Genomic DNA, 22,051 nt, shown 5'->3' with positions numbered 1-22,051 from the left:
TATGTTATTGCAGTTAATGAATGTTACAGATTTGTACATTGAAGTAACAAGCAAAAGAGTACAGAAGTAAAGCTGCCATATGCTAGGTTTATTTGCTTTCTAGGCATGCTTGAAAGGCAACACTGAACCAGCCACAGTGCAGTCCCCCATACTACTCAAACTGACTATATGTGAAATCTGAATTGTTTTTTAGATTTTTTGCAATTTGACACCCTCAAACACAAGAAAAACAAATGCATGACTGGTTGACATCTTTTTTTAATCAAATTCTTCTTATCTTAACAGCATCTTTGGTAATACTTTGATGCAGCAATCATGACAATAGATGTCAAACTTTTTTTGGTTTTCCAGGAAATAAGCTACATTTAGCAACTATTCCCACTATATTTATTACTAAGTGCATGGTCTTTTTTTCCTAGCTTAAAATCACTTAGGTGCACATGTCAAATTATACAAAAACTTCAGGTTTCTCATATTTTACATCAACAAATAAACAGGGGTAGGAGAGGGATCATTCTTACAGAAGCTGTTGATACATCGGACAAACTGTACAATAACACAAAATCAACAATGTGTGGTTAGAAAATACAATATCAGATGACTTCAATTAAGAATTAAACATGAAAGAATGTGGATTTAAACGGGAATGTAAAAGGGTATACTATAACATATAAATATTCTAATGGCATTCGTATAGTATGCAAGTATTGAATGGGCTGAAGTAGACAACAGGAATATGAGACAGATCTTTGAAACACATTTCGGTATTAAAACAAGAGGTGGCTTTAGCTCTAATATTCAAATATAATAACAATAAGAGATCAATGCAACAGGGAGATCAATGAAAAAATAAATCACACAAAGCACAATTTAAACTTAACAAAAACAGTTTAAAAAACAACAATTACCAAAATGTTTAACGAACAAACAAACAAATAAACATATTTCTTGTCTGTATTGAGTTTTTCTTTAAATGTGAAATGGGGAGTGAAAGAGGAGCTGACAATGATATGTTTTGTACATTTCATATGAGCCATTGCTATGATTTGGCTCCTGATGAGAATGAGAACTCATGTTTTTGGGTTCATTGCCGACACACGGTCCCACTTTTGTACTGTGAGACAGAAGTGTGTGTGCAGCATGTGCAGGATGGTTGTGTGTATATTGCACACTATATATAGGGATACACAGACTGAAGAACAGAGGTTATCGAGTTCTGCGTCGGACACATGTGTTTGGCCTGCGTGTGGCCACAAAGCCGTGTTTGCAGAAGCACTTGTATGAGCCAGCAGTGTTCACACAGCGAGCGTTCTTGCATGGACTGACACGAGCTCCTGGTTCTGCACACTCATCAATGTCTGAAAACAAAATACAAAGTTACTAAATCAACATATTAGTCGGTGGATATTCCTTTATTAGCTACTGTATATTCCTTAAAATGCAAACAGTAATTATTAAATAAAAACTTATTTTTGTAAGACTAGCAAGTGCAAACCTATACAGCGGGTACGGGAGTGGTCCAGCCTAAAGCCTGTGTTACATTCACACATGGTGCCCAGGTAGGAGCGAACACAGCGACCATTTACACAGCTGCATTCGTCTGAATCCTCCTCTGAACTGTCACCTTTCACAGACAAACAGGCAGGGGAAATGTGGGAAGTAAATAAGGGTTGGTTGGGGGCAAATAGATGAGAGTTTTCTGACATATGATAGGATATTGACAAAGATGATGTATAGTTTTACCTGGGTTGTAGTTGGCGAAAGCTGCCAGGAAATCCTGCTCCCCATCAGACTCTGTCTCCAGATGCATCTCACACAGACGACTAAACATCTCTAAATACAAGGAATAAATGTCTTTTTAGCTCAAAAGAAAGGAAAAGCGGTAGTCGGCAGTCACAGCTGAGTGGCCAGTTGGGTCTTCAGTTAGCTCACCTGAGTTTCTGGGTGGACAGGTGTTACACTCAGGCCCCCAGCCACGACCGTAGTGACAGCAGCACTCGGAGTAGGTCACCACCATGCCGTTCCTGGGCTCGCTGCAGATCAAGCCCTCGTCAACCTGCAGGAAACACACATCCTTGTGGGCAGCAGTGCGATCTGGGTAAAAAAGGATAAAAAAACAAACATGAAATGTTAACTGTAGTTTAACAAATGTAAGGTAACATGTAAGAATGCAGGCACTATCAGATTTACATGAAAGTTCTTTCTGTTTGTGTTACAGTACATAGTTTAAGTACAGGAAGCCGCATTCAGCCAGTTTTTGAGCTCTAAGATTAATATCAGGTTTTCTAAGTAAAACAGTGTTATGCAAGTCAGTGGAAGATGTCAATCCAAATCATAATATATCTACATTTGTAACTTTAAGGATTAAATGTCATTTCAAGAGTATTTAGCATGTGTAAAGCCATAATGAAGCCTCAAAACATATACAGTATATAGCTAGTAGGAAAAACATCAGTTCACATTGTGACAGCCACAACCTACTTAAAGATGATGGATGTTAGAATGTCTCAATAAATGTAACATTTATTATTAGAGCCACTTGAAGATGCTTCAGTGAAAAGATATTTACAAATCAGAGTGAAGTTGCAAATAAGTGCACAAAAAAGTACCCATCCATTTATTCTCTATACACGCTTATTATGGTTGAGGGGTTAACGGAGGTCAGGAGCCTATCCAAGCATGTATAAGCCAAAGTGCAGAAATTAGTCCGCCCCATAATACAGTGGGTATAGCCTACTGTAGCCACTTTTTTAGCTAGCTATGTCATACAGCATATCACCTCTGTAAGTAATACATACAGCAAAAGAAAAGCCTTACTAAACTTACTATATATTGTTTGGACAGTATGGCGATGTGGTCATGGCACATGGAAGCTAATGCGCTTTAATAGATTAATTATTCATTCACGCTTACAACTAATAAAATCTACAATTGTTAAAGTAACCAAACTCATAAAAACAATGTCATGTCTACGAATGATGCTGAAAAAAAAAGATCCCAAGCACGTATCAATGAGTGGAAGATTAATGGCTGTGTGTTTAAGTGGCTGCGTGTTTTGCATTGATGATGAAGATATGCTTTACTCTCATTAGGCAAACAGCTTATTGCTACAGCTCCTTGATTGTGGTTCATTATGCTTCCTTGTCTTCTGTAATTGTGAAGATAGAGTATAATGGCGTTCAATGTCATTTTTTGGTCTGCTGGATACAATGTGTTACACTTAAACAGTCCTGAAGCGTTAATTACAGATGTTAAACCAACCATAATAAAGACATTCATTACTAAAATGGCAGTCGAAAAAACATTTAAGTACTGTGAATCACATATCTTACATGCAAAATGATGACTAGTGAACTTAAAGTATTTTCTACTAAATGAGCAGTTTTCAAACGCTGAGTCTGTCTTTTCTCTACTTTTTAGAACAAGTTTATCATCTATAATAGCACAGACACAATTTTTTTATTTTTTTTTGTGAAAATAGACATGCAGAGTAAATGTTAAAAGTAATCACTTTTTCTCACACTGAACATGCTCAGATATCGCTTTGTGTGCATAAATGCGTACATTCGATTTGTATTTTTAATAGCTACACAAAGTGGTATCTTTCCAAAGAATGGGAAACTGTCTTTGCAAAGTTGGTAAGAGGGGAAACATAAAGCCAGTACAGGCCAGATGGGACACAAATTGGGAGGAATTACAAAGAGCAACATGAGCGGCAGATGTCGAGGTAAGCCAAAACTCATTTTGATCGGTCATGCTCAGGTGAGCCAACGCTGATTTTACCCACCGTCATAGACGCACTGTTTCAGCGCTGCACTGAAGGTGAGGGGAGGGTCGCAAAAACAGTGAAAGGAGCCGGGCGTGTTCTCACACCTCCCATTCTTACAGTACGAGGGGTCCTGGCACTCATTCACATCTGCAAAGGGCACCACAGGCACTGGTTACAGTATGAACATCTGCTTGGGGCCAGCTCTTAGTCTGTAGGTGGTGGACACAATAATTTAAAAAACTTGTGCTACATCATGAAATTCAGTACAATAATCCTGCAATAAATAATCCTTTTGTGACGTTTACTGCACAATCTTCAGTTTTTCCCGAGAGTAACAAAATATGTTGATTCAACTTTCATCTTTAACAAGTCGCAGAGTTAAAATCAACTTTGACACATCTGACACATTTTCTCAACAAAAAACTGAACATTATAAGCTGCAGCATTCATTGCAGTGATATTGTATTGCTTTAGATAACAATGTACTGTACAGTGGGTACTGTTATTGTGTCCACCCCCCGTATGTCCTGTTTGCTTTCTGTTTACGTTTCTACCATAAATGTTGCATGCAAGGTTCTGCTTATGACAAAATGAGCTTTAGTCATGCATACCACTGCAATTGGTATCTAGTTAACATGCAACCACACTGCGATATCTGCAAAAAGGCTGCAGGTTAAAACAGGAAGCTTGGTTCCAGCAACACTTCAACTTAAGAATCTCTTATCTGCTATGATGTTTGCGGGCAGTTTGCAGAGAAAATGATACCGCGATGTATGCAAGTTTCTAATCTTTACTTTGTTCTCTGTGTCTATTTTTTTTCTTGAAGCTTGAATAAAACCAAATATGATGTCACTAGACTGAAACCTGAAGAATGAGGGTCTAGTACGCATTTAGAAGGCATGTTCAAAATCTACTGGGTTTTAACGGTTTTAAATCCAGGACAAGCCATATTCACTCATTAGACTAGAGTCGCTCATTTTTCAGTTTAAACACAGAGTAGACACACAGTACACACAATACTTTGTGATGATTGCATAGTCAATTTTCAGGTAGGCCAAATGCTTTCTAAAAATAAGAGGTCAATGGCAAAAGAATGTGTCCACGTAAATTGGCGTTAAGCTCGTCAGTGTCCATCCACCCTTCCATTTTACTAGTCATTTATTCATGTCGTGGTTGTAGTGGTAACAAGGAAACTAGAGCATCCATGCTTTGTTTTCTCAAGAATTATCCTGGACTAACAGGTCAGATGAGAGATATTATCCCACAGCTTTTTTACGTTTGCATCTCTTCCATTTCAGTCATGTCTGAATACTAACAAAAGCAGGCTTTCTGGGGTGCTGAGACCATTTCAAGTGGCTCCTTTCAATGTCAAGATGCAGCAGCTTGGATGACATCATTTGCAAATAACAGCAATGGCACCTCACTGTCACTAAACCAGAGCTTTACGGTCCTTAGCTCAGTTGTGTCCATAAAGATGACACACAAGAGTTGACAAAGACACACCTAACTGTAAAAAAAAAAGTTTAACTTAACAGCAAGAAAGCAAACACATTTCCTATTCTGCCTGTGAAGGGAACTGCATTTGCTTCTACAAGAATGGTTCCTTTCTTTAAACAGGGGGCAATTTAACTGCATGTCCCTAACCTGTGGCCATGAGGAGGACAACGTTTAAACTCCAAGTTAAAGACAGAATTCTTCAGCAGATTTATACAGCAAGCCTAACTCAATGACTGGGTCAACCTGGCCTGTCTGGTATCTGATTTGACTCGGTATCAGGCAGTGATAAGTTCAGATCCTATTTATCAGTACAACACAATAGCATTGGCTTCAGGTTTTATGGAACAACTACAACGACTACTCCTTTTTTCCCAACATGGTGCTTGGCCAGCAAACATCACAAAACCCCTGATATGTGATTTGGAACAAAGTCGCCATTTAAGAAATCCATATGTTTATTACAGCTTAAACAAATATGAGCACTGAGCTGCATAAACAAACAACACATCACCTGATAGTCACATGTACAAAATGAACATGGATATATGTATGAATACATGTATGGAGATGCGGTTTGTGTGGATTAGCTCAGGATGACTCTATAATACTTCTTCTATCATCTTCCTGCCATCACTGTACTGTATGTAATTTCACAGTTGTCCCTCTGTAATGTACCCCCTTAACAATGTCAATTACAGACTCAAAGTGATAAAGTGAGATCTCAATCTTCAACCACTTAAAACGTGATGAAAACATTTAAAAAACAGCTTGATGTCTATTCTGGCCTCTGTTTTGTACAATGGCAACTACAAAAAGGTTAGCAGATTCCTTCACCTCCTTTTCTCAACTTGGCACATCAATCAGTTTTGTCTCACATGCACTGCCTCCCAAAAGCGCAGACAGCCAACACCATGATTTTTGTTTGTTTTGCTTTTTCCAGAATAAACTGCTGTTGCCCACTGCACAAGGTCTGCACTCACCAGCCTGCTCCTCAGGAGTCACACAACTGTTACGGTCGGTGGCCAGGGTCCAGGGCGGAGAGCAGATGCAGTAATACGACCCTGGAGTGTCCACACAGTGGCCATTCTTACAGTTGACTGGGTCCTCACACTCATTCACATCTGTAGAACAGAAAGGTTGACTCAAATCTCAAGATAATTCCTCCAGTAGCTAGATAAATGTCTGTCAATGGTCACCGGGGGAAGATATTATTTACTCACCTGCAACTGTTGCTATCACACACTTCTTCTTGTTGGAGTCTGGTGTCCAGGGCCGGTTACAGTTGCAGAAGAACGACCCCTCGGTGTTGACGCAGTGACCATTAGTGCACAGAGACTCGTCGTGGCATTCGTTCACATCTGAGGGAGAACATGCAACCATAAAGAACCACATTCATCTGAAATGAAGCATCTAGAAAACAAAGTTTTTACAGCATTTTTACAAATGGTTTTTTTATGTGTCATTTTATAGTGTGTATCTAAGCACTTACCAATGCACTCAAGAAGGTTGCCGTCATAGTAGAAGCCCTGTTGACAGTAGCACTCGTAGCCTGGCTGTGTGTTCTCACAGCGACCCTTCTTGCAGATTTCATCAGCGAACAAAGAACACTCGTCGATATCTGCAGACAAGGAAGGAAAACGTGTCTTCTCAGGAAACGACTGCCGGTCTTCCCATAAAGTTACAGTAGACCAAAGTACAAAATTATTTATTATATTTTTCATAATTTTAGTAAAAATGCAGGAATATCTTATCACTGTGTAGCCCTGGTGTATGTGAAAATTGTGACCCAATATTGTATTAAATCTACCATGGTAGACAGGCAGGCTGTACAGGAGTCCTTCATCATAGTAGAGGCCTTGCCCATTTGGACACAGGAAGTGGAACTCGGCTGGGTGGAGAGGAACAGGCAGAGTTTAATATATAAAGTAGATACAGAATATGACATAATGACACATTTACTTTTTGGTTAAACACATTTACCCAGATGCATTTAGCTTAGTGAATTACTTTTTAATATTAACTACAATTGTTGTCCAAACCCTTGTTAGTAACATATTGAACACACTGAGCTACAAACCCACCCATAACGTTGTTGAATGTGTATTTACTTGCATTATGCACAGTGCACTGGACTGTAAATGTACCTGATTGGGAGACAGGACAGGGATAGATCTCACAGTGATCTCCCCATCCCACTCCAATGGAGCAGCAGCACTCTTGCTTGGTGACGTTGGTGGCCAGAACGCTGTCGCAGAACACAGTGTCATCGAGGTTCAAGTAGCATTCCTTCTTCTCATCCGTCAGCACTCGAACTGCTGCAGGAGCAAACATGGTGAATGTTAGGAAACACAGGTTTTGGTGTGCAAATCCAGTGACTGGACTGGACCTCAAATGGGCTTGCCAAACTGACCTTGTTTCGAATTTTAGTTAAAAGGTGCTCTAAGCGATGTTGGGTGACGTTACTTCTTGTTGACGTTCAAAGTATTGTCAAACAAAACGGAGGCTAGCCCGCCCCTCCCTCCTCCTCATCCCCTCCCCCTCCCTTCCGTGCTTCCTGAAACAGTCATGAATGCGCATTGTGGAAGTAGCCTACGTGCTAATGCTAAACCAAATCCTTCTTGTCGGTTATTGGCTGGAACACTATTTGTTATGTTTCGTGGTGCAGGTTGGCGCTGTTTGTTTTTGTTGCGGTCTGTGGAGCCTGGGCTGTCTACAGAGACCGCGTTTTTTTACAGTGTGTTCAGGGGACAGGCAGCTAGTGGATAGTGAGGAGATGTTTGCTGTATGTGACAAAAAATGTAGCCTAAAAAATGTGTGACATCGCTTAGAGTACCTTTAAGTTTGTGACTTGGTTCATATAAAAATAGGATTTGGTAATATATACCAATACTTATAATTGTTTGGCTTTCAGGCCCTGCAATTGGTTTAAACTAAAATGTTTTGGGTTTGGGACAGACAGGGATCAAATGTTCAGGCCTGGTTTAAGCTCTGGGATAAATGTGGGTCTACAGTCAAGCAGGAGGAATCAGAGCAGGCTTACCCTCACAGCTGTGTTTGTCCTCTGAGAGGACAAAACCGTGATTGCAGGCACACACATACGAGCCTGGTCTGTTCTCACAAGAGCCGAAGGGCTGGCAGAGACTTCTGTCTGCGGCACATTCGTCTATGTCTGAAAGGGAAATCACACATGCTGCTCTGAGTATTTGTTTCAATCCAAACACCATCTGAGTTGCAAACAAATTGATTTTGTTCTTTTTTTCCAACAGCTTTAATTTTTAAAGTAAAGTAAAAAAACATTTGCTCACTGATATATTTGCTCAGACATTTTAAATATTGGCAAATGCAGTGTCCATAACATGTACATGACTTTTTACCCACAATGCAATTCCTCACTTTTTGTGAGATGTGTAAATTACACCTGTCAGTGATAACGCAAAGACAATGATAATTATAAGGTAAAGATAAAGATTTAAACAATAAAGATACTGTAAATAAAACAAAGGTTTAGACTGCAATTAGGCTTACCCTCTCCTGCATATCATTTTGTTACTAGTTACTAGCAAAAAGACAGACAGCATCCTGTTTTCTGATAAAGGTCTGACCATAAAGTATTGAATAGACTGACCTTGGCACCTCCTGCCTCCCACCAGTGTGTAGCCCTTCTGGCACTCGCAGTGGTATGAGCCCATACTGTTGATACAGCGGCCCCTCTGACAGTTCGATGGCCTCTCACACTCATTGATATCTGAAGGGAAGGAAATAAAAACAATGTTGGAATGTGGTGAAAGCATGTGGTGAGCAGAATTAATGAACTGGTCAAAACCAATCTGGACTCAGTCACACTTTATTTGGACAGTCCAGCGCTGATTGTTTTTATCAGTAAAATGAGTTTCGGGTGATAAATAATTGCATATCAGTTCCACGTGAACAGTATTAAAATACACGGTTTGTTGAATAATTCATGCCTTCGCAATGGCTGCCTTCCTGTGTGCGCTGGTATCCCGGGTAGCACTGGCACTGGAAGGAGCCTTCTGTGTTGATGCAGTGGCCATAAGCACACAGCCTGACGTCCTCACACTCATCAATGTCTGTTTGGGAGGAAAGAAAAACATGTGAAACGCAACTTGTTTAATGATTGAGAATTCCTCATTACACCTTTAGCACCAAGCGGCCATTAAGTCACTCAACTGCATAATGAGCAACTTAGTCTATGTCATGTAAAGGTTAGGTAAGCATTACTCACCACGGCAACCTTTGCTGTCTGAAGATGGGAGGAAGCCCTCGTTGCACAGGCAGCGGTAAGTACCAGAGAGGTTCTCACAGCGCCCGTTAGGACAGATGCCAGGCTTCTGACACTCATTAATGTCTGGTGAAACATGTTGGAGACATAAAAGGAAGGTAAATTACAGTGATTCAATAATATGTTTGTAGCAACTTTTTTTTATTAGCTGAAATCAGCTGCACATTATTGACTCATTTTGACAGGTTGGTTTTAACAAGGCCTGATTAAATTTTTTAGTATCATTACTCTAGTACAGATTCACAATATTGAATTGATTCCATAATTTCCATGATATTTTTCATACTAATATATTTTACATAATTACAATACTACTACTTTATATCCGCTTTGCTACTGTGGTGTGTCGTTTCCACATATAGTGGGCTAAAAAACTGCTTTAAAGTGCTTATATTATGCTTTTTAGCTTTTTCACTTTCCTTTATTGTGTTATATATCTTTTTTGTGCATGTTATAGGTTCCATCCATCCATCCATCCATCTTCGTCCACTTATCCGGGGTCGGGTCGCAGGGGTAGCAGCTCCAGCAGGGGACCCCAAACTTCCCTTTCCCGAGCCACATTAACCAGCTCCGACTGGGGGATCCCGAGGCGTTCCCAGGCCAGGTTGGAGATATAATCCCTCCACCTAGTCCTGGGTCTTCCCTGCCTTCTGGCTCAGCTCTCTTTTTGTCACAATGGTGCGATAAATTGAATGTAATACCACACCCGCTGTGCCGATTCTCCAACCAATCTCCCGCTCCATTGTCCCCTCACTCGCGAACAAGACCTCAAGGTACTTGAACTCCTTCACTTGGGGTAAGGACTCATTCCCTACCTGGAGAAGGCACTCCATCGGTTTCCTGCTGAGAACCATGGCCTCCGATTTAGAGGTGCTGATCCTCATCCCAGCCGCTTCACACTCGGCTGCGAACCGATCCAGAGAGTGCTGAAGGTCACAGGCCGATGATGCCATCAGGACCACATCATCTGCAAAAAGCAGCGATGAGATCCCCAGCCCACCGAACTGCAACCCCTCTCCACCCCGACTACGCCTCGATATCCTGTCCATAAATACTACAAACAGGATTGGTGACAAAGCGCAGCCCTGGCGGAGGCCAACTCTCACCTGAAACGAGTCTGACTTACTGCCGAGAACCCGGACACAGCTCTCGCTTTGGTCGTACAGAGATTGGATGGCCCTGAGAAGGGACCCCCTCACCCCGTACTCCAGCAGCACCTCCCACAGTATCTCCCGGGGCACCCAGACATATGCCTTCTCCAGATCCACAAAACACATATAGACCGGTTGGGCATACTCCCAGGCTCCCTCCAGGATCCTTGCGAGAGTAAAGATCTGGTCCGTTGTTCCACGACCAGGACGGAATCCGCATTGTTCCTCTTCAACCTGAGGTTTGACTATCGACCGAATCCTCCTTTCCAGCACCTTGGAGTAGACTTTACCGGGGAGGCTGAGAAGTGTGATACCCCTGTAATTGGCACCCACCACCCCGGTCTGCCACTCCTTAGGCACCGTCCCAGACTTCCACGCAATGTTGAAGAGGCGTGTCAACCAAGACAACCCCTCCACACCCAGAGCCTTAAGCATTTCTGGACGGATCTCATCAATTCCTGGGGCTTTGCCACTGTGGAGTTGTTTAACTACCTCAGCAACCTCCACCAGGGAAATTGACGACAATCCCCCATCATCCTCCAGCTCTGCCTCTACCATAGAGGGCGTATTAGTCAGATTTAGGAGTTCCTCAAAGTGCTCCTTCCACTGCCCTATTACCTCCTCAGTTGAGGTCAACAGCATCCCATCCTTACTGTACACAGCTTGGATGGTTCCCTGCTTCCCCCTCCTGAGGTGGCGAACGGTTTTCCAGAAGCACCTTGGTGCCGACCGAAAGTCCTTCTCCATGTCTTCTCCGAACTTCTCCCACACCCGCTGCTTTGCCTCTTTCACGGTAGAGGCTGCAGCCCTTCGGGCCCTTCGGTACATTGCAACTGCCTCCGGAGTCCTCTGGGATAACATATCCCGGAAAGACTCCTTCTTCAGTCGGACGGCTTCCCTGACCACCGGTGTCCACCACGGTGTTCGTGGGTTACTGCCCCTTGAGGCCTAAGACCACAGCTCCTCACCGCAGCTTCAGCAATGGAAACTTTGAACATTGTCCACTCGGGTTCAATGCCCCCAGCCTCCACAGGCATGCACAAAAAGCTCCGCCGGAGGTGTGAGTTGAAAGTCTGTCGGACAGGGGCCTCCTCCAGACGTTCGCACTACCCGTTTGGGCTTACCAGGTCTGTCTAGAGTCTTCCCCCACCCCTTGACCCAACTCACCACCAGATGGTGATCGGTTGACAGCTCCGCCCCTCTCTTCACCCGAGTGTCCAAAACATACGGCCTCAGATCAGATGAAACGATTATAAAATCGATCATTGACCTTTGGCCTAGGGTGCTCTGGTACCAAGTACACTTATGAACATCCCTATGTTCGAACATGGTTTTCGTTATAGACAATCCATGACTGGCACAGAAGTCCCACAACAAACAACCACTCTGGTTTAGATCAGGGAGGCCGTTCCTCCCAATCACGCCTCTTCATGTTTCTCCATCATTGCCCACGTGCGCGTTGAAGTCCCCCAGCAGAACTATGGAGTCCCCGACTGGAGCCCCATGCAGGACTCCACTCAAGGTCTCCAAGAAGGCCGAATACTCCGAACTCTTGTTTGGTGCATATGCACAAACAATAGTCAGAGTTTCCCCCCCCCACAACCCGTAGGCGTAGGGAGGCGACCCTCTCGTCCACCGGGTTAAACTCCAACGTAGTGGCGCTCAGCCGGGGGCTTGTGAGTATCCCCACACCCGCTCGGCGCCTCACACCCTGTGCAACTCCGGAGAAGAAAAGAGTCCAACCCCTATCCAGGAGTATGGTTCCAGAACCGAGACTGTGCGTAGAGGTAAGCCCCACCAGATCTAACCGGTAGCGCTCTACCTCCCGCACAAGTTCCGGCTCCTTCCCCCACAGAGAGGTGACATTCCACGTCCCCAGAGCCAGCGTCTGCTGCCCAGGTCTGGTCCGTCGAGGCCCCTGACCTTCACTGCCACCCATATGGCAGCGCACCCGACCCCAGCGGTTCCTCCCACAGGTGGTGGGCCCATGGGATGGAGAGATAGGTGCCACGTAGCTTTTTCGGGCTGTGCCCGACCGGGCTCCGTGGCAAACCCGGCCACCAGACGCTCGCTGACGAGCCCTCCATCTGGGCCTGGCTCCAGACGGGGGCCCCGGGCTTCCTCCGGGCAGGGTCACTCCATCTCTACCTCGTTATAGGTTTACAAAGTGAAAAAGCCCAAAGTCCACCCCAAAGGGACTTACCATCTTCCAGAGAAAACACTGTTTACAAACTGCTCCAAACAGCTCTATTGTAGTCCAGCCTTTACTTCCGTGACAAACGTGCGTCACTTTATAATGCTCGCCTAGCTGCTAGTACTCCCTCATACTCTGCTTCTGACTTTATTTAAAACCTTTATTTATCCAGGTAAGTCAGTTGAGAACAATTTTCTCATTTGCAACCTGTCACATTCATTCATACCTGGAATCTGTCCAGTAGAACCTGGCCACTGAGCAGCTCTACTGGAGCAATTGGGGTTAAAGGCCTTGCTCAAGGGCACTTCAGTGGTGGTTTCACTGTGGTTTTCACACCCAGATTTTAGCCTGCGGGTCTGGGGATTGAACCTATTGAACCTATCTGAAACTATTAAAGTAGTGGAGGACAATTTATTCAAATGTGTAATATTTAGATGTTTTGCTGTAATAATGCCCAATACACTGTTGGCTCAGGTTATGCACAATACTGGTAAACTGACTGAATTAAACTTCTGTGTACTAATGGGTATATATGGCTTCTTGTCTCACTGCTGCTGCATAAATGTAGGTGAATTGCTGTGAAATGTTGTCCAAAACTCAATATTTTGCACATTACCAGTTAGATAACACAAATGGGAATGACATAGCTGCAAACACCTTTCACTGAAGGAGCAAGTTTTATTTTTTTTTTATTTTATTTTTTTTAGCATGATAATAATGGTCAAATAATTATTGTACTCACCATAACAGTTGCCATTGCGGGCCTCGTAACCAGGCAAGCAAGGCACACACTCATATTTGCCTGGTGTGTTCTCACATTGCTCATTGGGACAAGTGTCGGGGTTCAAACACTCATTAATGTCTGGAAAAAGTGAGAGGAAATTACTTACAGATGACTTGAAAAACACACGCAGAGCACAGACGCAGGCATGTTATAGTGACACACACATACTTACGTAATTAGTGTTTTGTCATTGGAGAGCCTGTGCACTAATATCTATACTGTCACAATAATCAGTGTCTTTGTACCTTCACATGTTGGGTGACGGTGTGACTTGCTCCTAAAGCCGCTGTGACATTCACATTTATAAGAACCAGGCAGGTTCATACACTGGCCTCCGACACCACAGATGTCCTGCTTAGAGCACTCATTCACATCTGTAAAACAGAAAAGGATAGAGCCAATGCAGGATCTGATAACTTCTAGGACAAAAAAACTTTTTAACATTGAAATCACTCAACCTAACTTACCTACGCACTTGAGTCTCCCATGCTGCACCATGTGTTTATAGCCCTGACGACAGAGGCATTTGTAACCTCCTTCTATGTTGACGCAAATGCCTCTGCCGTAGCCACACGGTTCCGAGTCACATTCATTATCATCTGAACAGGAGAGAATGACAATGACTACACATGACGGAAACAGTGTTGAATATTACAGAGGGTCATAGAGTGCAGAGGAAACAGTGCTCTGATTCCAGGAATGTTTTTCACCACCTATCCCAACATCATTCCTTCAGTGATAGTTAATGTCTCATGTAGTAGATGAACTGCCTCTTGCTACTGCAACTCCATTCAAATACTACACAGAAACTACACAGCTAATCTTACAAATCCAACAAGAAGCAGCGTAATCAATGTAACTCTATTTCTGGCTCGTAGGGACATTATTATTAACCAATCAAATAGAAATTGTCAGAGAAACTAGGTTAACTGTTTTAGCAAAAATATTTTACTTAATTTTTTAATAAAAAAACATACGCAAATCTTTAAATAAAATTGAAATGCTCTTAAAATGAAATGTAAGGGGTACAGCTAAAAACCATACAAACTAAAGCAGCAGATTACATTTTATCCTGAATTTTAGTCCAAAGTACAGGTACAAGTTCTTACAACGCTGGATCCTACATTTCCCATGATGCAACTCAATAGCATATTTCATTAGTAACTCCTCACCCCCAGTCTGTGATGCAGACTTTTTGTTACAATTTTTTTTTATCTCTGAGACCAAGCCAAAATATTTTCTCAACTTCAACTTTGGAAAGCTCCTTTCAGAGCCACAAAATACATTATACAACTGGCTAGTCGTACTCCTCATGACGAGTAAACTGACCTTGATGTAGGATCAGTGGAGTGCCCCTTTACCAAAGGTAAACAAAAATATAGTTGAATAGGAAATACTTGAATTTAAAGCTAAATGAAAAGCTTTAACATCGCATTGTGGAAGCCAAAATAATTTCTGTAAATATTATGATGTATGCATTAATTGTGCGGACCAATAGGAGCAGTAATTATCTTTCTAGTTATAATTTCACAGGTCAATTGGCCTCAAGACATAAAAGGCAGGATAAGGATCAGGTTTAAATCTTTTCATTTATCATTCTTGCTATCCAATTTGGATTCAGAAAACAACCAACACAGAGTGACAACATCTAAGAGCTGACGTTACTGTTTTTAATGATGCTGATCTTAAGACAGTACCCATGTATATTACCCAGTAGATAGGATGAGAGCCACTGCTTAAAATTCATGGATGGGTAAGTTTTCCTCCTTCCTATCAATTGTATATCTATCTGTGAGAGGGAAATGTTTGCTTGCCAGGGGACACCCATGCACAAGAAACTTGATAAGACATTTCTCGTTGCTGTCCATCACCCCCTCCTCCAGCCACAGTCTCTACCATTGTCTCTTACCCTCACAGATGTTCCTCAGCGGATTGAGATGGTAGCCAAGGTGACAGTGACAGATGTGGCCATTCAGGCTGTTTTCACACTCTCCGTGACCACAAATGTTCCTGCTTAGACTGCATTCATCTGTCTCTGCTTCAAGGAGGGAACACAGGCATCATATATACATGCATATATATATATATATATATATATTTTATGTCTATATATGCATATATATATATATATATATATATATATATATATATATATATATATATATAGATGTATGTGTGTATATATATTATATGTGAAGCCCATGTCGTACCTAAATCCCTATATCTTTGGTCATGTTCACACTATTCAAGTTTTTAAAAAGCCTCTAGCTTTTTAATATCAAAGCCAATGACAAGTGTCATTCAGAAAGACAGAGTGAAGCTGCTTTATTGGATTTCTAAAAATCATAAATAAACACAGTTTCACAGATGTAGTAGTAGAAGGAGATATCCAACATCCCAAAAATATCCAACACTCCTTCAGGAATTTTTGTTTCTTGTTATGGAAAGTGTCTCACATAACCTGCTTTTTAATACCAGCACGGAATGTAGTTATGGCAACACTTGCTTCCATAAAACACAAAGAGTGTGAACATAGCCTTGAGGCTGGTTCATGCATCATGGTTAAACGCACACGACATGCAAAGTGTCCAAAATCGTCAGTTAAGCATTAAAGAAGCACGCATCTACTTCTATCAACAGGGATTGCCTCAGGGTCTAAATAAGTATTTTGCGTGTCGTCATAAATTATGTTTATTACACGGAGAAAGTCAACATGTCATTTGTGAGTGATGGACCCAAAGCTCACCACAATATCTTCTCTTACTGGGGAATGTGGAGAGCTGGGTTTTCCAGTTTTGCATGAAACATGAACCAGCCTTTACAGAAGTAACTCTCTATAAGGTGAAAGCAGAATAGATGTTGGAGTCGGTTTGCAGGGAACTCACGCAAGACTTTTGTCTGTGTTTCGAAGGGGTCATTGCCTGGGGTCAATCGGATGATTGTTGGAGGGGTGGGTTTAACAACTGTGGATCCAGCAGAAGAGAGATGAAGTGGACAGACTTTAGGAGGAAATATGACATGTTGAACTTTAGTCCTGATATATTTGTCTTCACCACACATGGGGAACATTTATTTACGCTAGTTGTTGTTGCAGGCCGTCAAAGTACATTAGGTATCAGTAACAAATACATTTTCTCTTCCGTTTCAACATGTTCTATCACTAGAGTTATGGAGTATGAATGTGGGGTTTGAGGTGAGTTTACCAGGCACACGAGGACTGCTGGTGGTGGTGGGAGACGGCTGTGCAGCAGTCACCATCTCTGGAGGCCTCTCCTGATTGAAAGAGATAGTCAATTTCACAACAGCAAACATTTTAAATTAATGAATTATTAAAAACAGAAATAATGTCTTACCGGCTGCTTAGGTTCTGAAAGGAAAATAGATAGAGGGACATTACAAGTGTGAATTGACATGATCCTTACAAAGCACTCACAAGTAGAAATGTTAGAAATGTTTGAGGACTCCTGGCTAGAGTAAAAGCATATTCGAGCACTTACCCTCCTTGTCAGGCTTGCGGGGGAAGATGATGGGAGGGAAGGCCACTGTCTCTCTTATATTTTGGAGAAAGTATCCTTTCCCAGCAGGGCAGATCTTACTGAAGGCCACTGAGCCCCACATGGAGAGAGGGAATTCATTTTACGGTTACTTTATTTCACTTTTTTAGAATATCACTATTCCAGCTTTTTGTTAATTCGCTCTTTTTTAAATTACATTCCTGTAATCTGACGCAACCTCAATTGTATAAAAAATGTCCCTGACATCCAACCACTTCCACTTTGTTATTAAACTGTATGGCAGTGTAGACAAATACAGATATTAAGTATAAAGTGTATTGAGAGCTCAAACTAGATGTATTGCTCTGTACCAGTGCACATTCACTATTAATCCAATACAGAAACAAGAATAAACCTCCGACATCATAAGTAACATAATAAGATGCAAGATTTGTTACATTCCTTGTATTAATATCTCAATATCTTATCTATTACATCTCCAGTTTTCAAGTTTAATAAAGTGCCATCAGACAAGAAGAGTGAGAAACTCTTCTGATGAGCATTAACAAGAACTTGAGCTGCGTAATAACTTACTGAGTAATCAACACAATATATCAAAATGAATGAGTATTCTGATAAAATAGTTAATTAAGATTAAGCCACACATGGATGAGATTACTATGAACTGTACATTTTAAATCAGTAAGAACAGAAAATCTACATTAACAAGCAGTAAAGAATGAAAGTTAATAATTGTGTTCATAAAATGTGTTTGACAGATAACGTCCCAGCCTATCACTGAACGGCAATTTGTTTATATATATATATATATTTTTTTTAGATCAATTTTTTTATTATTTTTTATATTTTTGAACATACAGAACAGACAAACACAATTGAACAAGAACAAAAACCCTCTCCCACCCGACACATTTCACGGTCTCGAGGAAAGCAAAAACAAACAAATAAGCAAAAACAAAAACAGAAATCACACCTTGCCTAGTCACTCTCGATCGTTAGGCTGATACTTGTGCTGCTGCGTTTTTCCATAGATCTATAGTCGATGATTTGGCTTTGTTAATCCTTGCTGTAGAGAGCTCAAGCATAACTATGTCTAGAAAATACGCCCATCACTGTTTTATACAAAGCGAGTGGGGGGAGCCAGCGTTGAGCTATCATTTTCTTGGTTGTGGTTGAGTCAGCTATCCAAACTTTCTTCTGTCTCCCAAGCAGGTGTAATTTAGAGTCGTCATTAAGTAACAAAACAACCGGGTCAGTAGGGATTCGACATCCTATCACATCAGATATTATTGATGTTGACTCATGCACCGGTTCACACTCCCAGACCATGTGCAGGAAAGTTCCAGTTTGTTCAGGTTGACAGAACGTGCAATAGGGAGTGGGAATGACTTTAGAGACGTATCTCTTCTGAGGAGTCCAGTATGTCCTATGACATATGTTGAAGTGGATCTGCAGGTGACTTGGGTTCTTGGAACAATGGAAAATTATGTCCCAAACTGTCTCCCAATTAATTGCGTTCCCCTCAGGGCTCAGCTCTCGCTCCCATTTCCTTGCTATTGGGAGTTCTCCTATGGAGACTTGCATCAGTTTAGCATAGATCTTGGACGCTAATCCTCTCACAGGAAAATCAACAAACCGGGTGCGGCTCAAGACTGTTCCCCCATGGCACTCCATAACATTTTAGGGCTGTTCTTAAACGCAGATACAAGAAGAAGGATGTCCTGGGACCTCAAAACTGGCTCTTAGGTCTTCAAAACTCAACAAAACTTTCTCATTGAATAGCTGGTTTACAGTATAAATGCCTCTGTCACTCCGCTGCTTACAAGCAAGGGTTTGTTACCAGACATTAACTGTGTATTGTGCCAAATTGGGGTGTCCAGATGCCACTTATTGGTGTAGCATAATTGCTCATCCACCTGTTTAAAGTGAGTCAATGTGTTGCTGATAATATGGCCATATGCTAGCATACACATTTTTGGACACACGTGCAAAGGCAAGGTCTTGCAGTCTTCCAGTGAGGTTTTGCTCTATTTCTCTCCATGGGACTGTAGATGAGGGGTCCATCCACACTCTGAGGGCCCGTAGCTGAAAGGCTCTGTGATACACTTTAAGGTTGGGGAGGGCCAAGCCTCCCGTGTTTGAGGTACGTTGCATGGTAGAGTATTTTAGCCTAGGTTGTTTATTATTCCAAATATATTGCCGAATTAAGGTATCAAGTTTCTTCCAGAAATGTTTCGGTGGGGGTAAGGGGATCATTGTACTTAAGAAATTCACACGAGGAACTATGTTCATTTTAACAACAGCAATCCTGGAGCGTAGTGATGCCAGCAGAGCAGACCAATTGGCCAGATCCCTTTGAACACTATTTAATATAGTTTCATAGTTGTCCTGGACAACTCGCTGTAGGGATGCGTGTATGGTGACGCCCAAATACGTAATTTTGCTTTGGGTTGGTATTGTTACACTAATGGTTGATGCCACATGCCTGTTGTTCAATAAAAGAAGATTTATTCCAGTAAATTTTATAGCCGGAGATTGAGCCAAATTCGTTGAAAATCTTAAGAATTTTTGGAATAGAGTCCTCAAGATCAGCAATGTACAACAAAATATTGTCTGCAAATAATGATTCTGAGCTGCTACTGGATTTAATATGGATATTACAAATTTTATTTTGCCTTATGGCTTGGGCTAACGGTTCAAGAGAGATTGCAAATAGCATGGGCCTGATGGGCCTGTAATTTAAGCAATCCGTAGGATCTTTACCCTTCTTTGGCATAACGGAAATCAGTGCGATGTTGGTTTGTTGGTGGAAAGTACCCTTCTCTATGGCTGAAGTTAAAGCTTGTAAAATGGTAGGTCCTAATATGTCAAAATACTGTAGAAGAAGTTCTGATGGAATTCCAGCCAACCCCGGTGTTTTTCCTTTTTTAACTATTTTTAATGCTAATTTAAGTTCCTCTAAGGTTATCGGTTGACCCAGTTCTTCTGCCTCTTCTGGGTCAAGAACTTTGAGTAAAAGGATTGAAAAGTGGCGCTGATATCCTTAGGATTTGTTGAGATACCTCGGTCTGTGCGGATGCTGTTGATAGTAGCTCTGGATTCGCTTTGTTTTAATTTCAGAGCAAGCAATTTGCTTGGTTTACAGCTGTTAAAATAGTAATTTTGCCTTACTCTGTGCATTATGAACTCAGCTCTCCTTCTTAGCAGATCATTCAGCTCTTTTCGACTTGTGTCTAGAAGAGTTTGTGTAGATTAAGAAAAACAAGTGTTAAGAGATTGCTCTAACGATTTACAGGGTTCTTCCAACTTCGCTATCCTTGTCTGTCTTTTCCTCTTCAAATTGACTGCAAAGGAGCATGTAAAATCTCTATATAAAATTCTTTAGTTGCTTGCCATGTATATGCAGGGTCAGAAACTGAGTCGGTATTAATTTCTTATAAATTCAGCCAGTTTGGTAACCTGTTTATATTTAATATTTCTATATTTTCTCTGCCTGCAAATGCAACTGCTTCTCTCCGTCTCCATCCACTCACCTGTGCCCACCTGAGGACATCTTTCACAGTTGTGGCCCCAGGCTTTGCCCACCGTGCAGCAGCACATCTCCTGGGTGAGGTGGGTGGGCAGTGCGTGCTCGCAGCCCCTCGCCTCGGACGCTATCCGGAAGCACTGAGCCTGCTCAGCAGGAGACTCTGACAGAGGAGACAACAGGGTTTTATTTAGGAAATCCCATTATGGAATTAAAATATTATGCCACTCAAGTTGATATTCAGTAAAAGCAGAAGACCCAGAGAGACCTCTCACTCACCAACACATCGATTCCTGTCCAACACCAAACCGGCCTTGCAGGAACATTTGAAGCTGCCCAGTGTGTTCAGGCAGTCTCCATTCTGACAGACGCCCTGCATGGAGCACTCGTTGATATCTTCAAGGTTGGAAGGTGGTGTGTAAAAATGAAAAGGGTATTTTGATATACTGAAAAGTATGATATTGCTTTATCACACAAGAACTGTAGCTTTAATAAGTACATTAAACTGAAACAACTCCCAAACTGAGCTACAGTATGTACTGGTTATAAGTTACATCCTGCCCGTGTTACCTTGACAGTGAGTGCTGTTGAATCTTTTATAGCCTTGCGGACATGTAGAGCCGTAGTCTTCCACAATGGTATGCTTGACTGATGCATCTGAGGGAGGAGAAGACATGGCAAAGCACAGAGGGAAAGGTAAGTAAAGCTTGAGTGAAATATTGTTTCTGGAATGAGAAGGGCTGTGGGTAAAAACTGTAAAAGCTCTACCCAATAATTTGCTTACTAAAATAGTTTGAATGGAACACTTTGAATTTCAGCTCTTGTAAGTATTCAGCCTGTGAAAAGTGAAGAATTTCCAAAACCAACTTCTATAATATCTGGAAATGATGAAGTCAGGAAGCTTTTCAGGATGTTTAGGTTATATTTAAGCACCCACATGATGTTTTCCTGAATAACCCTGGAGGTACAACTGACAGTTTTTGTAATTTTCTAAAAAACAGACAATTCAACAACAACATCCACTTTACACAGCCATAGTGCTAGGTGTGCAGAGGTGTAAAAGTCAGCAAGGTTTGAACCTCTCTCTCAAGCACTTTGTTTAAATTCTTCACACAACTACGTCCGTCTACTTCCGTCACTGTTAATGTGTACAATTGACTGTATCACCATGAAAGCCTTTGAGGAAGGACTTTCTGAGGTGTGAATGTTTTTGTGATTCCCCATTTGTTGCTTCTAAATCTGACTAATTAACACGTTGTATTATTTATCTGTATGTAAACAAAATCTAAAAATGACAAGTTTTGGTTTCCAGCAA

The 22,051-nt window shown here is 41.7% G+C and overlaps 1 protein-coding gene across 6 annotated transcripts in view; it reads right to left on the bottom strand.

Moving 5' to 3' along the window:
- Positions 1-240: 240 nt before the first annotated feature.
- Positions 241-22,051, bottom strand: part of ltbp3 (latent transforming growth factor beta binding protein 3) — a 38,678-nt gene continuing 16,867 nt past the window's right edge. Inside the window, exons 5-29 of one of the 6 annotated variants that reach the window (XM_078266141.1) lie at positions 21,307-21,393; positions 21,016-21,132; positions 20,744-20,899; positions 17,193-17,300; positions 17,049-17,062; positions 16,899-16,968; positions 16,581-16,694; positions 15,605-15,730; positions 14,163-14,294; positions 13,941-14,069; positions 13,654-13,773; positions 9,510-9,632; positions 9,232-9,354; positions 8,892-9,011; positions 8,307-8,435; positions 7,411-7,581; positions 7,074-7,154; positions 6,756-6,884; positions 6,487-6,624; positions 6,247-6,387; positions 3,788-3,916; positions 1,933-2,094; positions 1,744-1,833; positions 1,496-1,624; positions 241-1,358 (exon numbers count right to left, since the gene is read on the bottom strand). In XM_078266141.1, coding sequence (XP_078122267.1) covers positions 1,207-1,358; positions 1,496-1,624; positions 1,744-1,833; positions 1,933-2,094; positions 3,788-3,916; positions 6,247-6,387; positions 6,487-6,624; positions 6,756-6,884; positions 7,074-7,154; positions 7,411-7,581; positions 8,307-8,435; positions 8,892-9,011; positions 9,232-9,354; positions 9,510-9,632; positions 13,654-13,773; positions 13,941-14,069; positions 14,163-14,294; positions 15,605-15,730; positions 16,581-16,694; positions 16,899-16,968; positions 17,049-17,062; positions 17,193-17,300; positions 20,744-20,899; positions 21,016-21,132; positions 21,307-21,393 — 2,990 coding nt within the window. In that variant the 3' untranslated portion in view covers positions 241-1,206. Of the gene's footprint in view, positions 1,359-1,495; positions 1,625-1,743; positions 1,834-1,932; positions 2,095-3,787; positions 3,917-6,246; positions 6,388-6,486; positions 6,625-6,755; positions 6,885-7,073; positions 7,155-7,410; positions 7,582-8,306; positions 8,436-8,891; positions 9,012-9,231; positions 9,355-9,509; positions 9,633-13,653; positions 13,774-13,940; positions 14,070-14,162; positions 14,295-15,604; positions 15,734-16,580; positions 16,695-16,898; positions 16,969-17,048; positions 17,063-17,192; positions 17,301-20,743; positions 20,900-21,015; positions 21,133-21,306; positions 21,394-22,051 lie in introns of all 6 variants that reach the window. The other 5 variants (XM_078266140.1, XM_078266142.1, XM_078266144.1 and 2 more) reach the window with 5 other exon arrangements.

This window comes from Sander vitreus, chromosome 13 (assembly GCF_031162955.1).
Source record: "Sander vitreus isolate 19-12246 chromosome 13, sanVit1, whole genome shotgun sequence".
NCBI lineage: Eukaryota > Metazoa > Chordata > Actinopteri > Perciformes > Percidae > Sander > Sander vitreus.
This window is presented reverse-complemented; position numbering and strand designations above follow the sequence as displayed.